At 40.5% G+C, this 24922-nt stretch overlaps 1 protein-coding gene across 1 annotated transcript in view; it reads left to right on the forward strand.

Moving 5' to 3' along the window:
• The window catches only part of LOC128650429 (disintegrin and metalloproteinase domain-containing protein 33), a 371794-nt gene that overhangs the window by 308648 nt on the left and 38224 nt on the right, over positions 1 to 24922 (forward strand). The window contains exons 13-21 of the mRNA XM_053704369.1: positions 7470 to 7559; positions 8353 to 8548; positions 9598 to 9706; positions 14310 to 14514; positions 14627 to 14704; positions 17524 to 17632; positions 23847 to 23985; positions 24092 to 24194; positions 24606 to 24851. Coding sequence (XP_053560344.1) covers positions 7470 to 7559; positions 8353 to 8548; positions 9598 to 9706; positions 14310 to 14514; positions 14627 to 14704; positions 17524 to 17632; positions 23847 to 23985; positions 24092 to 24194; positions 24606 to 24851 — 1275 coding nt within the window. The remainder of the gene's footprint in view (positions 1 to 7469; positions 7560 to 8352; positions 8549 to 9597; positions 9707 to 14309; positions 14515 to 14626; positions 14705 to 17523; positions 17633 to 23846; positions 23986 to 24091; positions 24195 to 24605; positions 24852 to 24922) is intronic.

The following is a 24922-nucleotide window of genomic DNA, read 5'->3' on the forward strand; positions in this document are numbered from 1 at the left end:
GATGAATTTATCCACCAATCAGCAAGGACAACCTAGGTTGTTCACCAAAAATGGGCTGGCATCTAAACTTACATTCTTGCATTTCAAATAAAGATACCAAGAGAATAAAGAACATTTGATAATAGGAGTAAATTAGAAAGTTGCTTAAAATGTCATGCTCTATCTGAATCACAAAAGAAAAAATTTTGGTACAGTGTCCCTTTAAACTTCTTCAACATATAACTTTGTTTGTGATGCCATTTTTGATATCATTAGGATTGATGTCAGGTATATGGCTTTAGCTATTTTAGCTAGAAGAGCTTTATGGCTTAAATCTTTGAATGCAGATATGACTTCTAAGTCAACATTGCTTTCTCTTTCTTTCCAAGGTAATAAGTTATTTGGTTCTCAGTTGTATTCTATAATTTCAACTGTCACTGGGGGGAAAGGAGCTTTTTTGCCTCAGGATAAAAAATCTAAGGTCAAATATAGGACTGCTAATCGTTTTCGTTCCTTTCGTCAGAATAAGGAACAGAAGCCTGACCCTTCCCCTAAAGGAACGGTTTCCGTTTGGTAACCTTCTCCAGTCTGGAATAAATCCAAGCCTTTTAGGAAATCTAAACCAGCTCTCAAGTCCGCATGAAGGTGCGGCCCTCATTCCAGCACAGCTGGTAGGGGGCAGGTTACGATTTTTCAAAGATGTTTGAATCAGTTCGATTCAAAATCATTGGATTCAGAACATTGTTTCTCAAGGGTACAGAATAGGTTTCAAGATAAAACCGCCAGTGAGAAGATTCTTTCTCTCACGCATTCCAGTAAAGCCAGTAAAGGCTCAGGCTTTTCTGAAATGTGTTTCAGACCTGGAGTCAGCTGGACTAATTGTGCCAGTTCCAGATCTGGAACAGGGTCTGGGGTTTTATTCAAATCTGTTCATTGTACCGAAGAAAGAGAATTCTTTCAGACCATTTCTGGATCTAAAAATATTGAATCGTTATGTAAGGATACCAACATTCAAAATGGTGACTATAAGGCCTATTCTGCCTTTTGTTCAGCAAGGACATTATATGTCCACAACAGACTTACAGGATGCATATCTGCATATTCCTATTCATCCGGATCACTATCAGTTCCTGAGATTCTCTTTTCTAGACAAGCATTACCAATTTGTTGCTCTTCCTTTTGGCCTAGCAGCAGCTCCAAGGATCTTTTCAAAGGTTCTCGGTGCCCTTCTCTCTGTAATCAGAGAGCAGGGTATTGCAGTATTTCCTTATTTGGACGATATCTTGGTACTTGCTCAGTCTTTACATTCTGCAGAATCTCACACGAATCAACTCGTGTTGTTTCTTCAAAGACATGGTTGGAGGATCAATTTACCAAAAAGTTCCTTGATTCTTCAGACAAGGGTAACCTTTTTGGGTTTCCAAATAGATTCAGTATCCATGACTTTGTCTCTAACAGACAAGAGACGTCTGAAATTGGTTTCAGCTTGTCGAAACCTTCAGTCTCAATCATTCCCTTCGGTAGCTTTGTGCATGGAAATTTTAGGTCTCATGACTGCAGCATCGGACGCAATCCCCTTTGCTCATTTTCACATGAGACCTCTCCAGCTTTGTATGCTGAACCAATGTTGCAGGGATTATACGAAGATATCACAATTAATATCCTTAAATCCCAATGTTCGTTTTTCTCTGACTTGGTGGTTGGATCACCATCGTTTAGTTCAAGGGGCCTCCTTTGTTCGTCCAACCTGGACTGTGATCACAACAGATGCGAGTCTTTCAGGTTGGGGAGCTGTATGGGGATCTCTGACAGCGCAGGGGGTTTGGGAATCTCAGGAGGCAAGATTACCAATCAACATTTTGGAACTCCGTGCGATTTTCAGAGCTCTTCAGTTCTGGCCTCTTCTGAAGAGAGAATAGTTTATTTGTTTTCAGACAGACAATGTCACAACCGTGGCGTATGTCAATCATGAAGGTGGGACTAACAGTCCTCAGGCTATGAAAGAAGTATCTTGGATACTTGTATGGGCGGAATCCAGCTCCTGTCTAATCTCTGCGGTTCACATCCGAGGTATAGACAATTGGGAGGTGGAAGCGGTGGATGCGTTGTCACTTCCTTGGAATTATCATCCAGCTTATATCTTTTCGCCTCTAGTTCTTCTTCCAAAAGTGATTTCCAAAATCATAATGGAACGTTCGTTTGTGCTGCTGGTGGCTCCAGCATGGCCACACAGGTTTTGGTATGCGGATCTTGTTCGGATGGCCAGTTGCCAACCTTGGACACTTCCGTTAAGGCCAGACCTTCTATCTCAAGGACCATTTTTCCATCAGGATCTCAAATCATTAAATTTGAAGGTATGGAAATTGAACGCTTAATACTTAGTCGTAGAGGTTTCTCTGACTCAGTGATTAATACTATGTTACAGGCTCGTAAATCTGTGTCTAGAAAGATTTATTACTGAGTTTGGAAGACTTACATTTCTTGGTGTTCTCATAAATTCTCTTGGCATTCTTTTAGAATTCCTAGAATTTTACAGTTTCTTCAGGATGGTTTGGATAAGGGTTTGTCTGCAAGTTCCTTGAAAGGACAAATCTCTGCTCTTTCTGTTCTGTTTCACAGAAAAATTGCTAATCTTCCTGATATTCATTGTTTTGTACAGGCTTTGGTTCGTATCAAGCCTGTCATTAAGTCAATCTCTCCTCCTTGGAGTCTTAATTTGGTTTTGAGGGCTTTACAGGCTCCTCCGTTTGAGCCTATGCATTCTCTGGACATTAAATTACTTTCTTGGAAAGTCTTGTTCCTTTTGGCCATCTCTCCTGCTAGAAGAGTTTCTGAGTTATCTGCTCTTTCATGTGAGTCTCCTTTTCTGATTTTTCATCAGGATAAGGCGGTTTTGCGGACTTCATTTAAATTTTTACCTAAGGTTGTGAATTCCAACAACATAAGTACAGAATTTGTTGTCCCTTCGTTGTGTCCTAATCCTAAGAATTCTCTGGAGAGATCTTTACATTCTTTGGATGTAGTAAGAGCTTTGAAATATTATTTTGAAGCTACTAAAGATTTCAGAAAGACCTCTAGTCTAGTTGTTATCTTTTCTGGTTCTAGGAAAGGTCAGAAGGCTTCTGCCATTTCTTTGGCGTCTTGGTTAAAGCTTTTGATTCATCATGCTTATGTGGAGTCCTACTTCCTGGGCTTTTAAGAATGAAGCTTCTGCTGATCAGATTTGCAAAGCAGCAACTTGGTCTTCTTTGCATACTTTTACTAAATTCTACCATTTTGATGTTTTTTCTTCTTCAGAAGCAGTTTTTGGTAGAAAAGTACTTCAGGCAGCTGTTTCAGTTTGATTCTTCTGCTTATAATTTCAGTTTTATTCATTATAAAGATTCTTGGGTATCTGCTATCCCATACGTCACTAGCTCATGGACTCTTGCCAATTACATGAAAGAAAACATAATTTATGTAAGAACTTACCTGATAAATTAATTTCTTTCATATTGGCAAGAGTCCATGAGGTCCACCCTTTTTTGTGGTGGTTATGATTTTTTTGTATAAAGCACAATTATTCTAATTCCTTGTTTGATGCTTTCGCTCCTTTCTTATCACCCCACTTCTTGGCTATTCGTTAAACTGAATTGTGGGTGTGGTGAGGAGTGTATTTATAGGCATTTTGAGGTTTGGGAAACTTTGCCCCTCCTGGTAGTAATGTATATCCCATATGTCACTAGCTCATGGACTCTTGCCAATATGAAAGAAATGAATTTATCAGGTAAGTTCTTACATAAATTATGTTATATTTATATACATACAAATACACATACATACACACATATACATACACACATACAAACACACACACACACATATATATATACACACACACACAAACATACATATATACCTTTGAGCCCGTCCCACTCCAACACCTTTTCATATACATGTCCCTTTAAATCACTGTCAAAGCATTTATTTCAATAAAAACACTATTACTTACATTTTTTATATATATATACAGGAGACCTTAAGTACCAGCAGTTTTTTTAAAATACTCAGCCCAGCCCATCTGGCACAGACAACCATGCCATGTTCAAAGTCACTTAAATCCCCTTCCCCATTCTGATGCTCGGTTTAAACTTCAGCAAGTCGTCTTCACCACGTCTAGACGCCTAAATGCATTGAGTTGCTGTCATGTGATTGGCAATTTGTGTTACCAATTAATTGAACAGGTGTACCTAATAAAGTGGCCAGTGAGTGTGTGTCACTGTATATATATATATATATATATATATATATATATATATATATACAGTATGTATATATATATATATATATATATATATATATATATATATATATATATATATATATATATATGTATATATATATATATATATACACAGTATCTCACAAAAGTGAGTACACCCTTTCACATTTATGTAAATAATTTATTATATCTTTTCATGTGACAACACTGAAGAAATGACACTTTGCTACAATGTAAAGTAGTGAGTGTACAGCCTGTATAACAATATAAATTTGCTGTCCCCTCAAAATAACTCAACACACAGCCATTAATGTCAAAACCGTTGGCAACAAAAGTGAGTACACCCCTAAGTGGAAATGTCCAAATTGGGCCCAATTAGCCATTTTCCCTCCCTGGTGTCATGTGACTCGTTAGTGTTACAAGGTCTCAGGTGTAAATGGGGAGCAGGTGTGTTAAATTTGGTGTTATCGCTCTCACACGCTCTCATACTGGTCACTGGAAGTTCAACATGGCACCTCATGGTAAAGAACTCTCTGAGGATCTGAAAAAAATCATTGTTGCTCTACATAAAGATGGCCTAGGCTAAAAAAAGATTGGCAAGACCCTGAAACTGAGCTGCAGCATGGTGGGCAAGACCATACAACTGTTTCACAGGACAGGTTCCACTCAGAACAGGCCTCGCCATGGTCGACCAAAGAAGTTGAGTGCACATGCTCAGCGTCATATCCAGAGGTTGTCTTTGGGAAATAGACGTATGAGTGCTGCCAGCATTGCTGCAGAGGTTGAAGGGGTGGGGGGTCAGCCTGTCAGTGCTCAGACCATACGCCCCACACTGCATCAAATTGGTCTGCATGGCTGTCGTCCTAGAAGGAAACCTCTTCTAAAGATGATACACAAGAAAGCCTGCAAACAGTTTGTTAAAGACAAGCAGACTAAGTACATGGATTACTGGAACCATGTCCTGTGGTCCGATGAGCCCAAGATAAACTTATTTGGTTCAGATGATGTCAAGCGTGTGTGGCAGCAACCAGGTGAAGAGTACAAAGACAAGCGTGTCTTGCCTACAGTTAAGCACGGTGGTGGGAGTGTCATGGTCTGTGCCTGCATGAGTGCTGCCGGTACTGGGGAGCTACAGTTCATTGAAGGAACCATGTATGCCAACATGTACTGTGACATACTGAAGCAGAGCATGATCCCCTCCCTTCGGAGACTGGGTCGCAGGGCAGTATTCCAACATGATAACTACCAGAAACACACCTCCAAGACAACCACTGCCTTGCTAAAGAAGCTTAGGGTAAAGGTGATGGACTGGCCAAGCATGTCTCCAGACCTAAACCCTATTGAGCATCTGTGGGGAATCCTCAAACAGAAGGTGGGGGAGCTCAAGGTCTCTAACATCCACCAGCTCCGTGATGTCGTCATGGAGAAGTGGAAGAGGACTCCAGTGGCAACCTGTGAAGCTCTGTTGAGCTCCATGCCCAAGAGGGTTAAGGCAGTGATGGAAAATAATGGTGGCCACACAAAATATTGACACTTTGGGACCAATTTGGACATTTGCACTTAGGGGTGTACTCACTTTTGTTGCCAACGGTTTAGACATTAATGGCTGTGTGTTGTTATTTTGAGGGGACAGCTAATTTACACTGTTATACAGGCTGTACACTCAGTACTTTACATTGTAGCAAAGTGTCATTTCTTCAGTGTCACATGAAAAGATATAATAAAATATTTACAAAAATGTGATGGGTGTACTCACTTAGATACTATATATATATATATATATATATATATATATATATATATATATATATATATATATATATATATATATATATATATATATATATATATATATATATATCCAACACACCACCAGTGAAGTCTCAGGATTTTGTCAAAGTAAATTTAATTAATTAGGTTCTGAAGAAGGGGAGAATACAAACCCCCGAAATGTCAATTAAATTTACTTTGTTTGACAAAATCCTGAGACTTCACTGGTGGTGTGTTATATATAATATTTGAGTGAAAGTACAGGTGACTGACCCAGGAGGGTGGATTCTGAAATTGAGTTTATATATATATATATATATATATATATATATATATACATACACACACTCACCAGCCACTTTATTAGATACACCTGTTCAATTAATTGGTAACACAAATTGCCAATCACATGACAGCAACTCAATGCATTTAGGCATCTAGATGTGGTGAAGACAACTTGCTGAAGTTTAAACCGAGCATCAGAATGGGGAAGGGGATTTAAGTGACTTTGACCTTGTAACACTAACGAGTCACATGACACAGGGGAGGGAAAATGGCTAATTGGGCCCAATTTGGACATTTCCACTTAGGGGTGTACTCACTTTTGTTGCCAACGGTTTAGACATTAATGGCTGAGTGTTGAGTTATTTTGAGGGGACACAAATTTACACTGTTATACAGGCTGTACACTCACTACTTAATATTGTAGCAAAGTGTCATTTCTTCAGTGTTGTCACATGAAAAGATATAATAAAATATTTACAAAAATGTGAAAGGGTGTACTCACTTTTGGGAGATACTGTGTGTGTGTGTGTTTGTATATATATATATACACACACTCACTGGCCACTTTATTAGGTACACCTGTTCAATTAATTGGTAACACAAACTGCCAATCACAAATGGCATGCACTTTCATTCTATTTATTTTGCTTGCTTTTACTGTAATTTAAATCAGGCAATTGTAGTGTTTCCATCTCTCTAGAGAGGCTGAAGGAATACAGAACCCTGACAGTCCTACATACTACACAGGGTTTGTGTAATATGTGCAGGAGCTTGTTCATATCTAATGGCCACAGCACTGTAGTGGAAGTTAGATAAATAATATCAAGGGGTGTGCACTGTGCCTACAAAAGGCATATTCTCCTAACAAAAAGCATTAGAAACATTTTTTGAGTACATATCTTTTGCAATACTGTGAGTAATTTCTGGTACATAAATAAATAACGTGCTCTAGGCAGCATGTTTCCATGGGTAAATAAGATCTGCAATGAGAAAAAAAGATAATATAATACACAGCACAAGCAGCGAAACTCACTCTTACATTCTGTGTTAACAGCTCCTTTGAATACTTTATAGTCTGCCATGTAAACTATACATTTACCGAAACACAAGAATGAGATAGAATGAGCTTTATGTGATTTTGTTTGCAGTAAGCAATTTGTTACTCTTTCCGCAGGAGTGCACCAACCCTTGCTGCAACGCCTCCACCTGCACGTTAAAGCCCGGAGCTCAATGTGCGCACGGAGAGTGCTGCGAAGACTGTAAGGTAGGATCCATAAGAAAGCATGGTATATTTATGTGTAGGTCTACAAGTGCCAGGCCTGCCAAGGCAATGTGAAGGGAGGGCAGAAACTTAAGGACAAGCTTTTTCTATTTACACACATAGATTTTTTTCATCTTCTTTTTGTGGTTGGCATATGGGGCAAGATTATAAACTGCTTCCTGTAGCACGGTGAGGGAACGAACTATACTTCCTTGCTTATAACTCAGCAACACTGCTAGTATCTCATGAAAAGTACTTAGCTATTAAACTACACAAAGAAGAAAAATAATAACCGTTATAATACTTTTTAGTTCCATAGCTAATTTAGTTTTGGGAACAATCATAGACCATGTACATTAGAACAATCACTGCCAAGACCCCTCATACTTTCAAAAGCTATTTCCATCAGCACAGATTTCCTTGAAAAAAAGATCTTTCATGTTTTGTATCTCTAAGTAAAGATGTCATGTGCTGGTGAGATTGGCTTTGGGATGGACTAGTTTTGAAGACATATGTGTCTAGGGCTTTGTTGTATAGTTGTTTTGTCTCTCAGAACATGTATGGTTTGCTAGTTGTAGAAATATTTTAGCAACTTTGCCACACAGAAATAGCTATCTCAGTACCACAGGTGTTCAAAGGGGGAACGTTGTATAGCTAGATAATGATATCACATATGCAGTTCATGAGGGCAAAACATTATATTTCAGTGGTTGATAACTAGTTTCCCATGTCACTTTAAATTGATCTCCTGAAGGGATGAAGAAACCAACTACTACCCTGTCTTTCCTCTTTTCAGCTAAAATCAGCCGGCACACTCTGCAGGGAGACCTCAGGATCTTGTGACCTTCCAGAGTTCTGTAGGGGTGATGCTCCTCACTGTCCACTCAATGTGTATATGTTGGATGGTTCCCCGTGTGCTTATGGGGAAGCTTATTGCTACAATGGGATGTGCCTCTCACATGAACAGCAGTGTATTGATCTCTGGGGATCAGGTAATGCTTACATCTCTCTGGTTACCTTACAGCTGGAGGAAATATACTAAAATTATTCTGTAATACAGACATCTGTTTGTCTATCATCTGACTGTGTCTTTCTGTCTGGTGAATGGCTGTGGTTATTAGCCTTTGGTGACATTCTCAGTTGTTAGAGCTGGAGAGTAGAAAATTCAAACTGAAAAAATGTAATGTGTGTGTGTGTGTCTACTTCCAGTACACTATATAGACTAATAGAGAACAAGAGGTAGAAGTGAATGGGGGTTGTTGCGCATAGGTCTAATGATATTTTTTAAAATATGGAGTTGAAACTTGGAATGAAGAGATGACAATGTGAATGTTAAGGAGAGCAGAGGGTAGAGGTGCAAAATGGTGAGAGAGGATCATGGTAAAAGAGTATAAGCAGTGGCTGTGTTCATTATAGATCAAGTCACAGAGGTCCAGTAAATGACAGCTAAAGGTTCCAACTCAGAGAAGGTAGAATGGTCATCTGGAAAATGGCTGTTGAGCAGTCAGCAACTCTTGAACTATATTAGAGAATGGGATTTTTTTGCTTGTAGTTTTCTTGCTTTGATTCATGGAGCTTGCAAAAGACAATTTTGGTGTCAATAAGAAAAAAACCCTGGAAGAAAGGTATTGTCCTGCAGATTGGGCTCTCACACTTATATTTGGTAGGAGGTTTGCTCAGGCAGGAAACCCAGTGATATTTGTACCAGGTGCACAAGACTCTATGCTGAGTCTGGAGAATATTGTAACCTACAGATAGGGCTCCATGTCTTACCTCTTAGTATGTCTTGCAGTTACAGACGTTGTATAGATTGTTACCCAGGTTTACGTATCTATCTCTGTGTTCTTCAGTTTTCCTAAGTTGTCTATATATGTCAGTGCTCTTACAGACCTACACAAGGCCTAGTTTTGCTCAACAGAGGAATGGACAGAGGAGATTTGTTGTGTATCATCTATCTTTAGATATTGTTTCTATAGTTATAGTGATGCTAGGACCTGTGTGTATGACTCTCCTTTCACTCATTGCTCTCTCTCTCATGCAGGTGCCCGCCCAGCCCCTGACATCTGCTTTCAAGATGTGAACAAGGCTGGAGACACTTATGGAAACTGTGGCAAAGATGCAAACCTGCAATATGTGAAATGCAACCTTCAGTGAGTAAAGAACAAAATAAAATAGTTCACTATATCACCAGTGCACTATTTTATGCAAAATGCATATTTAGATGCCCATTACCTTTCTGCCTCTTTTGCGCTCAGCAATGTCGCCGCTAGCACACACGCTTACTATAAACATGTATGCTTAACCCCTTCATGATGGGGGCAAATGTTTCCGATTGGAACTTAGTTCCGAAATAAACATTTGCAGGATACAGGACATCAGTTTATATGATCATGTGACTTCAATGCTGGGATCGGATCATGTGGGGCTGCCTACTATGCTAGGTACTTTTCTCAGTCCAATTATTTGTTTCCTAGAAGCAGCAGGGAGTAGGAAGCCGAAAAAGTGAGAAAGTTCCATGTCGTCCTAATGGAGTTAAAACCCAGTGCATTTAGGATGGCATGGGACTTCCTAACGGTGTCTAGAGGTTAAAGGGACATAAAACCCAACTTTTTTCTTTCAGGATTTAGGTAGGGCATGCACAGTTAAACAACTTTTTACATTTTTCTTCAATCTTTAAATTTTTTGTTCTCTTGGTATCTTTTGTGGAAAAGGAGTGACATAAGCTCAGGAACATGCACGTGTCTGGAGCAAGAATATTATCCATTTGCAAGAGCACTCAATAGCAGGACTATTTCCCGCCATGTAGTGCTTCACACACCAACCTAGGTATCACTTCAACAAAAAATACCATGGGAACAAAGCAAATGTGATAATACAAGTAAATTGGATACTTTTGAAAAATTGTATTCTATCTGGCGGACCTGATCCCACAGTGCGGATCAGCTCCGCCAGACTTCGCTGAATACGGCGAGCAATACGCTCTCCGTATTCAGCATTGCACCAGCAGCTCACAAGAGCTACTGGTGCAACGCCGCCCCCTGCTGACTCGCGGCCAATCAGCAGGGGGATGTCAATGAACCCGATCGTATTAGATCGGGTTGTATTGTGGCGATGTCTGTCTGACTGCTCAGAGCAGGCTGACAGGTTATGGAGCAGCGGTCTTTGTGACCGCTGCTTCATAACTGCTGTTTCTGGCGAGTCTGCAGGCTCGCCAGAAACACGGGGCATCAAGCTCCATACGGAGCTTGATACCTATGCCCCTATGTCTGAATCACAAAAAAAACTTAAATTATGCTAACCTGATCATTTTCTTTTCTTCTGACGGGGAGAGTCCACAGCTGCATTCATTACTTTTGGGAATTCAGAACCTGGCCACCAGGAGGAGGCAAAGACACCCCAGCCAAAGGCTTAAAGGGACACTGAACCCCATTTTTTCTTTCATGATTCGGATAGAGCAGCAATTTTAAGCAACTTTCTAATTTACTTCTATTATCAATTTTTCTTTGTTCTCTTGCTATCTTTATTTGAAAAAGAAGGCATCTATGCAAAGGAACCAGCAAATTGTTGGTTCAGAACAATGGACAGCACTTGTTTATTGGTGCTGTCCAATCAGCAAGGACAACCCAGGTTGTTCACCAAAAATGGGCTGGCATCTAAACTTACATTTTTGCTTTTCAAATAAACATACCAAGAGAATAAAGAAAATTTGATAATAGGAGTTAATTAGAAAGTTGCTTAAAATTTCATGCTCTATCCGAATCACGAAAGAAAAAAATTGGGTTCAGTGTACCTTTAAATACCTCCCCCACTTCCCTCATCCCCCAATCGTTTTGCCAAGGGAACAAGGAACAGTAGGAGAAATATCAGGGTGAAAAGGGTGCCAGAAGAATATAAAAATAAAACAGCCGCCCCATAACAACGTGGGCGGGGAGCTGTGGACTCTCCCTGTTAGAAGAAAAGAAAATGATCAGGTAAGCATAATTTAAGTTTTTCTTCTTAAGGGGGGACAGTCCACAGCTGCATTCATTACTTTTGGGAAAACAATACCCAAGAGGATACTGAATGCAAAAAAAGGGTGGGTAGACAAGGCGGCCCATTCGGAGGGCACCACAGCCTGAAATTACCCAAACACCTGATAAAAAACAACTGCTTCACCAGAAACAGAAGGATAAAACCTGAAAGGACCAGGTAACTGCCCATCAGTTAAAACCAGCAAAGCCCTAGATAGAGACCGCTCAGAACCAGTAGATTCCACCAAGCACAAAGCCTCAGAGGAGACAAGTGCCACAGGCTCCAAGCCCACACTTAAAGATACCCCCGACCTGAGGGAAGGGGACCTCCACATATCCCCTGAAGGGAAGAGGAAGAAGAAGAACGCAACAGAGATCTAAAGACCAACAAGCTAGGTTAAAAGGAACCCTAGCCAAACTCAAAGCGCAAACAAAGATTGCAACAGGACAAAAACGCATAGAGGACGAACTCCAACGACCGAACAAAGAGAAGGGTGGGAAAAAACCCTACCCCAATCTGAACGGAAGTCCAAGGGACCATGTAACATCCCAACCCTGTAGACCTAGAGAGACAAGGTAGACCTCATCCCTCACACAGCGTGCAATCCGCACTATGAAAGAGCGACCGAGGGATAAAAACCACCCTTGGGAACCGCCTAAAAATAGCACCATAAATCTTATCGTGCTCCAGATGAAGCCACAGGCTTCCCTCTGCAACAGAAGCATAGTAGACTCCAGCCGTTAACACTAGCCAACCAAGCTAGGAACTGCACCATGACTCCCACAGAGTAAAAATTCTGAAGGAGTGCAGAAACCCACTCCCTCCCAGGAAAAACAAGGAAGTAGGAGAGCATCTAAAACCAGCAGAGAAAGCCCCCTGCTGAGGAAGCAAACACCGCAAAGCCTCCCAGTTAGGGAGGGATCACAAGATCTAAGTAAGATACGCGGTCCAGGCTCAACCAAACAGACAGACCTCTGACCCCCTCTCCGAGGGAACGGACTCAGCATCAAAGCGACTGGCAATGTCCAAAAGCAGGGAAATAAACCATTCCCCGGACCACCCAAATCCTCAGTAAGGAAAAAGAAGGGGAACTAAATTGACCGGCACCAATGGGTAGAGCAAACTCCACCATATGCAAACAAGACTGGCATGATAACCAACTAAGCTATGACAGAACATAGGATGAGCTCGGGTTCCAGGACCCAGACACAGATCCTTACCCTACAAGAAGGGACACCCCCAGGCAAAAGAGAGACTTCACTGAACCAACAGTTACGGCACGATACCAGAATCCAACCCTACATGACATCCTGCACGCAAGGCAGGAGGGACCCCTCTGAAAAGAGGAAGACCTCCGGGGCACTAGGTGGATACTGTGGTATACCCCAATCTCCCTAAGGGGAGGAGAAAGCCAAATATAACCACTCACCCACCCACAGGCATGGAGAGTGCGGCAGCATACAGTCGGCAAAGGCAATCCGATTGTAGAGGAACCATCCGGCTGCAACAACCGGCCCAGTAGAAAAACAAACAGCCATCGAGCCCCTTTTAAGACGCAAATATCTGCGACAGATTGTGACTGCAATCTCCCACTTGCTGGGCAGCTAAACTACCCCTCACATAATCACATAACAAACATGATTAAAGTCCCCCCTGTTCAATAACCGCCCTCAGGAGATATTAACCCTTGATTCCATAAAGATAAAGGAGTCCCACTGAGACCCTGACTTCTTCGTTCACATTACACTCACACATCGAAGTAGAATGAAACAATCTTACCAGAATCTTAGCCGTGGAACAGGAACACAGTCCTTTAAGTGTGACAGATAGTAGCATCGCTTCTGACATGGACTTGAGTGAAAAAAGCAGGCAGCAAAACTCGTCAAAGCTGATTGCTAAGGAGCTGTTAACATGAGTCGGGAAGGTTTCACAGAAAGACTCTCCCTGCATCTCCGGACTCTAACCTTCATCAATGCTCTCACTGAGAGGCTGAAAGGATTACTTAAAACTCCAGTCCCGTTTCGAAGAGTACTACCCTCCATAATAGACTATCTTTAATCTTCTGACACTTCTCTGCCAACCTCCTATGACGAAAGGCAAAGAATGACTGGAGGATAAGGGAAGTGGGGGAGGTCATGTTCTGAATTCCCAAAAGTAATGAATGCAGCTGTGGACTCTCCCCGTTTAAGAAGAAAAATGTTTTGGGTTTCATATCCATTTAAAGGGTTTTTAAAGGCATTCTTTTATATATAGATTTTATATATAAGTAATTAAGCACTGTATTACAAATGATGTGTATAAATATGTTCAAATCATTTAACACAGTAATATTGTCAGCACAATTTACAAGTTTTTGCAAATTAATACTTTTCAGGGACACCTTCCTTGAAAAGCCTGGTGGAATCCATCTTTAGCCAATTAGAGATAAATGTAAATTTGTTTGTGTTGATAGCTAACTAATCATAGTGTAGAATTTAGCAAAATCAGGTAATTTCACCACGCAAAAGTATGCTGTAGGCTCTCCAGTGTAGGGTCAACATGTCTTTACTGCCAACTGGATCAACTAGATAGATGCTGATAGGTTAATACAAAATGCATAGATTATGATTACATGAAATATATTAGGTGCATTTAGGTCATATAGAATAGGAAGAAAATTGATACTGTATGGGCAGAACTATGGGTTTTAAAGTGCTAGATTTAGGATACATGCAATTAGACTCTGTTATTTCTACTTACCAGGGACGCAAAATGTGGGAAGATTCAATGCCAAAGTAGTGCAAGCAAGCCCAAGGGTGCCAACATGGTTCCCATGGACACCACAATCAGGGTGGATGGCTACGAGGTGAAGTGCCGTGGAACATTTTCCTACTCTACACAGAAAGAGGAAGGTGACTCCTCAGATCCTGGGCTGGTGATGACGGGGACCAAATGTGGAGACGGTATGGTGAGTAATGTTCTCTGCTAGACTTGTACTTAGTAGATGTGTTTATACTCTGGACTCAATTGACCATCAGTAGATATTCTTTTGCTAACAATAATTTCTGCACTTGCTATAGGTTTGCTGGGAACGGAGCTGTCAGAACGCCTCTTTTTTTGAGCTGGACCAGTGTTTTTCTAAGTGTAATGGGCATGGGGTAAGAGTTCTAGAACCAGTTTACATACATAGGATTGCTTGGCTATTCAGTTATTTTCTCAGAATATTCAAAACTGTCACAACATGTATTACAAAATCATACCTAAAGGGAACGTTTCTGCTAACCTTTAACAATTCTTATATGGAAGATCACACTGAAGAAACATCTGAAACATGCAGAAAACTTATGTATTTCTGTAATCACTACAGGAGGCAGAGAAACCATTATATTTTTCTATGTGGCTGACAGTTTCTACTGTAGAACTATACATTACATCTGGGACTTTGTTTAATTAAAAAATAATGCATGAAATGTATTATATGAATTAGTTACGATTTCAGTTACTATAATGGGTTGGTTTTAGACTGAGCTTTATCTGTAAAAAAATTAGACACATTTCAGGAATTGACTCAGTTTGAGAAAAGTTCCAGGCATAGTTCACTTTTTTTTGTTTTTTTTTATTGCGGTTTATGCAAGACACATATATAACATATTACAAATAAATACAGATACATGGTAGTTGTATACACTCATCATCCAACACATTAACTAGCAAAAGAAACACATTACTTTCGTCAAAACAGGGATGGAGCCATGAAAATGAAGTTCCATAAGCCTATGAAGCCCTCCTCTAAACGTAGAAGGCCACTTTTGGCCCTCATATGGAAAAATGAATAATTAACCAATCAGAGGGCAATATATATATAGGTAACCACTTGTGGGTCCCATTTAATGAACCTCAGTTTTTACTATTTTGGTATTCTTAATTGATATCTGACTCTCAATAATCTTTTAAAACAATCTGAAACAACAACACATAACAACATGAAGGAGGGAACAGCAAAGGTTGTAACGTCACTAAAGGATTTTGGAATGAACAGACACTCAGGAACAACTGATAGCCCCTAAATAACACTGCCTATACCAAAGCCTGATTAGTATAAGACTGATCGTCAAGTAGTCTTACTTACTCAGAGTATAGTCAACAGTAGTATCTGAGGCAAATAGTATAATGTAATTCTAAAAGAACATATTAATGCTTATGTCTGTTATGTCTGTGGCATTAAATTAAAACATCATCGTATATAGTATAACTTGATGGGAAGATAGGTCAATATACACCATAACTATATATAAAAAGTACTAATCGTGACAGTGTAAAAAATAAAATAAAAAGCAGCCCAACAGAGAGATCACTTCGTATTTTATAACAGGATAACCCCCGGGATCTACAAGTAGATCTTTAAGTAGTAAAGGGTGAGCATACTACTTATAATATCCACATGGCGTTTAGTTGGGGTCATGGAAAATGGAAAGGTATCTAGGGATTCATAATGACATATACTTAGTATCTTTGAGAAGTTATATATACATGGCCCTAATGTAAGGTTGTGACAAGCCATAATTATGTTAGCTGGGTGCGGGTAACAGCTTCCCGCGTCTATCCAACTCAAAGTCATTGTAGGGAAAACAAAGTTTAGTTCAGACTGAGGTATATTTATAGAGTCTCAGTAGGAAATCATGTAGGAGGCGCCATCTTAAACCGGAGACCAAGCTGTCCACTTTAGGAGTCTCAAAGCAATCCCCCACCTCAGCATAAATAAAATTTAACCCACTCCTGACCTACCCCTCGTTTTAGGCTGTAATCCTTTTCTGGCCATGGGTGAGAAGCATGTTCTGCTTGATAGAGCATCATGGTGAGGTTGATAGATATAGAGTCCCAAACTAGTAGAAAAGCGTGTCCTTATGGATCCAGATTTCAGGCCGTATTTTGCTAGGGGGTTCCCATATGATACGTCACTCAGTGTAGCATTCTGTACCCTTTGCCGATCAGGCATTAGATCGCTAAAAGTTAAGGGCTCAGTAAGCGGCCATAATATCTTAGAAAAATCAAATGAACAATAGAAATTACCTGTGTTGGGACTAATCACAGCCGTAGGCCTCGGTGCAGGTAAAAAACAACTTTATTGTAAGTAGAATAACGTTCACAGGGTGATAACAGACTCAGGGGTACACTGAGAACAATAACAAACGTCTTAGAAAAATCAGTAGCCTCCGGCTGCTCCTCTGTGCATACCATGTGTCCAATGTGAAGAGACTCCGTGATCTCCCCTACAGAAAAAGGCCTGCCGCACTGAGCATCTAAGGTGGGACATGGGGTGAACTGCGTGCTCACTTCTCTCTTTATGTCAGGTAGATGCACAGTGGTCTCCCGAATGTCGCGCGGATTGCGCTGAGCTGAAGGGGTTATGTCCTCTGGTGCTGCCGGCCTCACTGGGCTTTGTGGTTGCCATAGTTCCCTTTTTAATTGGATGTGTCGGTTGATAAGAAGCCGAACAAAAACCCTACTGCATGCACTGGCAATAATGTGACCACAACAAACAACAATATTTAATGAAGAATATATGAAAATTGAGGCAAATTTACATTAGTAATATTATGGACCCTACTAATACCTGCACCAGAAGAGACTTACTAGTATTTTCTGTGGGGGCAGAAGAGACTTACTAGTATTTTCTGTGTCTCTGTATGCATGATAGACCAAGACAGTGATGGGACACTCATACATTGTGTTAACCCTTTTGCTGCCAGATAGCGATCAAATGGATACTGCCAATTAAAATATCAAGGTATACAGCAGCATGGCTAATGATTGTAAGCTCTTTGGGGAACAGGACCCTCCTATTCCTCAGTCTAACTACCTTTGCCTGTCTTACCTGTATTTTGCTGCATGTATATGGATGCAGAACTTGTTTCTGCTTTACAAATACAAATTAAAGTAACAATTACTGCCTTGCTCAAGTCTCTTATCATTCCAGGTCTGTAACAGCAACAGAAATTGTCACTGTGAATATGGCTGGTCTCCTCCTTTCTGTGACACCACCGGTCAAGGGGGCAGTGTGGACAGTGGACCCATGATAGACAGTTGTGAGTTACACACATTACATGATCAAACCCCTATGTAGTGCCCATGATAGACATCTGTGAGCTACACAAAGCACATGACTAAACCTCTATGTAGTGCCCATGATAGACAGTTGTGAGTTACACACAGTACATGACTAAACCCCTATGTAGTGCCCATGATAGACATCTGTGAATTACACACAGTACGTGACTAAACCCCTATGTAGTGCCCATGATAGGCATCTGTGAGTTATACACAGTACATGACTAAACCCCTATGTAGTGCCCATGATAGACATCTGTGAGTTACACACAGTACATGAGTAAACCCCTATGTAGTGCCCATGATAGATAGTTGTGAGTTACACACAGTACATACCTAAACCCCTATGTATTGCCCATGATAGACAGTTGGGAGTTACACACAGTACATGACTAAACCCCTATGTATTGCCCATGATAGACAGTTGTGAGTTACACATAGTACATGACTAAACCCCTATGTAGTGCCCATGATAGACATTTGTGAGTTACACACAGTACGTGACTAAACCCCTATGTAGTGCCCATGATAGACAGTTGTGAGTTACACACAGTACATGACTAAACCCCTATGTAGTGCCCATGAACCATGATAGACATCTGTGAGTTACACACAGAACATGACTAAACCCCTATGTATTGCCCATGATAGACAGTTGTGAGTTACACACAGTACATGACTAAACACTATGTAATGCCAATGACAGACATCTGTGAGTTACACACAGTACATGACTAAACCCCTATGTAGTGCCCATGGTAGACATCTGTGAGCTACACAAAGCACATGACTAAACCCCTATGTAGTGCCCATGATAGACATCTGTGAATTACACACAGTACGTGACTAAACCCCTATGTAGTGCTCATGATAGACATCTGTGAGTTATACACAGTACATGACTAAACCCCTATGTAGTGCCCATGATAGACATCTGTGAGTTACACACAGTACATGAGTAAACACCTATGTAGTGCCCATGATAGACAGTTGTGAGTTACACACAGTACATACCTAAACCCCTATGTAGTGCCCATGATAGATAGTTGTGAGTTACACACAGTACATACCTAAACCCCTATGTAGTGCCAATGATAGACAGTTGTGAGTCACACACAGTACATGACTAAACCCCTAGGTATTGCCCATGATAGACAGTTGTGAGTTACACACAGTACATGACTAAACACTATGTAATGCCAATGACAGACATCTGTAAATTACACACAGTACATGACTAAACCCCTATATAGTGACCATGATAGACAGTTGTGAGTTACACACAGTACATGACTAAACCCCTATGTAGTGCCCATGATAAACATTTGTGAGTTACACACAGTACATGACTAACCCCCTATGTAGTGCCCATGATAGACAGTTGTGAGTTACACACAGTGCATGACTAAACCCTTTGTAGTGCCCATGATAGACAGTTGTGAGTTACACACAGTACATGACTAAACACTATGTAATGCCAATGACAGTCATCTGTGAGTTACACACAGTACATGACTAAACCCCTATATAGTGCCCATGATAGACAGCTTTGAGTTATAAACAGTACATGACTAAACCCCTATGTAGTACCCATAATAGACAGTTTTGAGTTACACACAGTACATAACTAAACCCTATGTAGTGCCCATGATAGACAGCTGTGAGTTACACACAGTACATGACTAAACCCCTATGTAGTGCCTATGATAGACAGCTGTGAGTTACACACAGTACATGACTAAACCCCTATGTAGTACCCATTATAGACATAAGTTACACACAGTACATAACTAAACCCCTATGTATTGCCCATGACAGACAGTTGTGAGTTACACACAGTGCATGACTAAACCCTTTGTAGTGCCCATGATAGACAGTTGTGAGTTACACACAGTACATGACTAAACACTATGTAATGCCAATGACAGTCATCTGTGAGTTACACACAGTACATGACTAAACCCCTATATAGTGCCCATGATAGACAGCAGTGAGTTATAAACAGTACATGACTAAACCCCTATGCAGTACCCATAATAGACAATTTTGAGTTACACACAGTACATGACTAAACCCTATGTAGTGCCCATGATAGACAGTTGTGAGTTACACACAGTACATGACTAAACCCCTATATAGTGCCCATGATAGACAGTTGTGAGTAACACACAGTACATGACTAAACCCCTATGTAGTGTCCATAATAGACATCTGTGAGTTACACACAGTACGTGACTAAACCCCTATGTAGTGCCCATGATAGACAGTTGTGAGTTACACACAGTACGTGGCTAAACCCCTATGTAGTGCCCATGATAGACAGTTGTGAGTAACACACAGTACATACCTAAACCCCTATGTAGTGCCCATGATAGACATCTGTGAGTTACACACAGTACATGACTAAACCCCTATGTAGTGCCCATGATAGACAGTTGGGAGTTACACACAGTACATGACTAAACCCCTATATGAAGTGTCCATGATAGACATCTGTGAGTTACACACAGTACATGACTAAACCCCTATGTAGTGCCCATGATAGACAGTTGTGAGTTACACACAGTACGTGACTAAACCCCTATGTAGTACCCATGATAGACAGTTGTGAGTTACACACAGTACATGACTAAACCCCTATGTAGTGCCCATGAACCATGATAGACAGCTGTGAGTTACACACAGTACATGACTAAACCCCTATGTAGTGCCCATGATAGACAGTTGGGAGTTACACACAGTGCATGACTAAACCCCTATGTAGTGCCTATGATAGACAGTTGTGTTACACACATTACATAACTAAACCCCTATGTAGTGCTCATGATAGACATTTGTGAGTTACACACAGTACATGACTAAACCCCTATATAGTGCCCATGATAGACAGTTGTGTTTACACACAGTACATGGCTAAACCCCTATGTAGTGCCCATGATATACAGTTGTGAGTTACACACAGTACATGACTAACCCCCTATGTAGTGCCCATGAAAGACAGTTATGTTACACACAGTACATGACTAAACCCCTATGTAGTGCCCATGATAGACAGTTGTGAGTTACACACAGTACATGACTGAACACTATGTAGTGCCAATGACAGACATCTGTGAGTTACACACAGTACATGACTAAACCCCTATATAGTGCCCATGATAGATAGCTGTGAGTTACACAGTACATGACTAACCCCCTATGTAGTACCTATGATAGACAGTTATGAGTTACACACAGTACATTACTAAACCCTATGTAGTGCTCATGATAGACAGTTGTGAGTTACACACAGTACATAACTAAACCCCTGTGTAGTGCCTATTATAGACAGCTGTGAGTTACACACAGTACATGACTAAACCCCTATGTAGTACCCATTATAGACATAAGTTACACACTGTACATGACTAAACTCCTATGTAGTGCTCATCATAGACAGTTATGAGTTACACACAGTGCATGACTAAACCCTTTGTAGTGCCCATGATAGACAGTTGTGAGTTACACACAGTACATGACTAAACACTATGTAATGCCAATGACAGTCATCTGTGAGTTACACACAGTACATGACTAAACCCTATGTAGTGCCCATGATAGACAGTTGTGAGTTACACACAGTACATGACTAAACCCCTATGTGGTGCCCATGATAGACAGCTGTGAGTAACACAAAGTACATGACTAAACCTCTATGTAGTACCCATTATAGACATAAGTGAGTTACACACAGTACATGACTAAACCCCTATGTAGTGCCTATGATAGACAGCTGTGAGTTACACACAGTACATGACTAAACCCCTATGTATTACCCATTATAGACATAAGTTACACAGAGTACATGACTAAACTCCTATGTAGTGCTCATGATAGACAGTTATGAGTTACACACAGTACATGACTAAACCCTATGTAGTGCCCATGATAGACAGTTGTGAGTTACACACAGTACATGACTAACCCCCTATGTAGTGCCCATGATAGACAGTTGTGAGTTACACACAGTACATGACTAAACCCCTATGTAGTGCCCATGATAGACAGCTGTGAATAACACACAGTACATGACTAAACCTCTATGTAGTGCCCATGATAGACAGCTGTGAATAACACACAGTACATGACTAAACCCCTATGTAGTGCACATGATAGACAGCTGTGAATAACACACAGTACATGACTAACCCCCTATGTAGTGCCCATGATAGACAGTTGGGAGTTACACACAGTACATGACTAAACCCCTATGTAGTGCCCATGATAGACAGCTGTGAATAACACACAGTACATGACTAAACCTCTATGTAGTACCCATTATAGACATAAGTGAGTTACACACAGTACGAGTAAACCCCTCTGTAGTGCCTATGATAGACAGCTGTGAGTTACACACAGTACATGACTAAACCCCTATGTAGTACCCATTATAGACATAAGTACATGACTAAACCCCTATGTAGTACCCATTATAGACATAAGTTACACACAGTACATGACTAAACTCCTATGTAGTGCCCATGATAGACAGCTGTGAGTTACACACAGTACATGACTAAACCCCTATGTAGTGCTTATGATAACTATCTGTGAGTTACACACAGTACATGACTAAACCCCTATATAGTGCCCATGATAGACAGCTGTGAGTTAAACACAGTACATGACTAAACTGCTATGTAGTGACCATGATAGATATCTGTAAATTACACACAACATGACTAATCCCCTATGTAGTGCCCATGATAGACAGTTGTGAGTTACACACCGTATATGACCAGAACCCTATATAGTACCCATGACAGACAGCTGTGGGTTACACAGAGTACGTGACCAAACCTCTATATAGCGCCTATTATAGACAGTTGTTAGTTACAGACAGTGCATGATCAAACAACTATATAGTGCCCATGATATACATCTTTAACTAACATATGGTGAATGATTAAACCCCTATATAGTGCCCATGATAGACATCTTTAACATATGGTGAATGATTAAACCCCTATATAGTGCCCATGATAGACATCTTTAACATATGGTGAATGATTAAACCCCTATATAGTGCCCATGATAGACATCTTTAACATATGGTGAATGATTAAACCCCTATATAGTGCCCATGATAGACATCTTTAAGTAACATACAGTGCATGATCAAACCCTTATATAGGACCCATGATACACAACTGTGAGATATACTTATTAGTCTCTCTTGAATGTGTTTGACATCAGATTGGCAGCAGGTGAGGACTTTAAAGGGATATGAAATCCAACATTTTTCTTTCATGATTCTTATTGAGCACTGTTTTTCAAACCTGTCCTTGTGCCTCCCTAACAGGTCAGATTTTAATGATTACCTTGAGTGAGAGCAGTTAAAATAACCATGTTTACTAATCAGCTGATTATTTCACCTGTGCTCTAGTTACGATATGCTCAAAATCTGGCCTGTTAGGGAGCCCTGAGAACAGGTTTAAAATACAGTAAATAACTTTCTGTTTTACTTCTATTATATTTTCTTTGTATCGTTTTTTGAAAAGCAATGACGTATGCTTAGGAGCTGGCCCATTTCTGAAGCACTATATGGCAACTGTTTTACAAGAATGTTATCCATTTGCAAGAGCACAAGATGGCAGCACTGTTTCCTGCCATGTAGTGCTTCAGATGCCTACCTAGGTATCTCTCCAACAAAGTATACCATGAGAACTAAACAAATTTTATAAGAGTAAATTGAAAACTATTTAACATGGTATGCTCTTTCTGAATTACAAAAGAACATTTTTGGGTGTCATATTCCTTTAAATGTTGGAGATGCTAACAGAGGTTGCTACCAGGGTAACAGAACACTGGATATGTAAAATACGGCACTAAGTTACAGATTCCAGCCAGTGAGCATCCATAGCCTAGTAAATGTAGTCCTTTGATCTACAGCACCAGGCATTGGCTGTTGGCACCTTTGAGATTAAGGTTGTTTAAATAATGATCGATTAGAATCCAAGAACAATGCATGGATGCCAAATAACTGTCTACATTAGGTAATGGGCTCCAGTCTAGGATAATCATGTGTATGGTGTTTCAATATGTCATCTAATGAGATAAGCAAGCTCTAGCTGGGATGGTTGCGCCATGACAGATGCTACCTCCGTCTGTTGTTTACTTACAATACTGAGAGGACTGTTCTTCTCTTCCCAGTCCCTGCAGGCCTTGTCGTATTCCTTCTACTCTTGTTCATGGTCTTCTTGCCAGTTGCAACTTTTGTGATTTATTATTGTTCAAGAAAACCGGGTTCAAATCTGAACAAGTGGCTAAGGAAAAGCCAGGCGAAGTGTGGGTAAGTCAATGCAATTACCCATTGTCACCACTAAACCAAGGGATTAAACCATGGCCTGACAGAAGGAGTGCATTATTTATTCTATTGATGTTTTATATCTCCACAGTATGTGCAAAGGTAGCCAGCAAAAGAGCAGCAGGGTGCACTCAAACACCATCTTTACCCTGCGCAGTTTTTCCTCCCCTGCTAGGCCCTCAAACACGCAGAATGTAAGTACTGGGCCTCCTTGCGCTCTCTCTTTATTACTTGATATCAATGTCACATCTTTTGAGTAATGCAAGCCTTTGATAGAGTAAACCTGTTGAGTTATGCAAGCCTTTGATAGAGTAATCCCAATGAGTAACACAAGTCTTTCATAGAGTAAACCTGTTGAGTTATGCAAGCCTTTGATAGAGTAATCCCAATGAGTAACACAAGTCTTTCATAGAGTAAACCTGTTGAGTTATGCAAGCCTTTGATAGAGTAATCCCAATGAGTATTACATTTTTTCACATTACTACTCTACTAATGATCTCTGTGAACTATGCATTTCCTTGGTAGATGTACTGGAGCTTTTGTTTTATTCTGAACCAAAATGCAAAGGACACTCTTTATGTGTTCCTGTTTGTTTTTCCATGTAGGGCTCTAAAACTGTGTTTCAAGGGAAGTCTGGAGGTGTTCAGAATGGTTCTCAACCAGTCAATATTGTACGCCCTCTTCGACCTGCACCCAGCCCAGTGCACCAGCACAGCAAGCAGCTGAAGCCTTCAAGACCTCCTCCACCAGCCAAGAGTACACCACCCAACCCAAAAAAAGTTGGCAACACTTATGCCAAACTGCTACCTCCCAAGAAACCTCTGCCATCTTGCCCAGCAGTGACCTCACAGGTATCCTCGATAAATACACACAAGCTTGGTACTCAGTGCCAGAGAAACCATAGCTAGTGACCTAGAAGGAC

The sequence above is a fragment of the Bombina bombina genome, chromosome 2, assembly GCF_027579735.1.
Source record: "Bombina bombina isolate aBomBom1 chromosome 2, aBomBom1.pri, whole genome shotgun sequence".
Taxonomy (NCBI): Eukaryota; Metazoa; Chordata; class Amphibia; order Anura; family Bombinatoridae; genus Bombina; species Bombina bombina.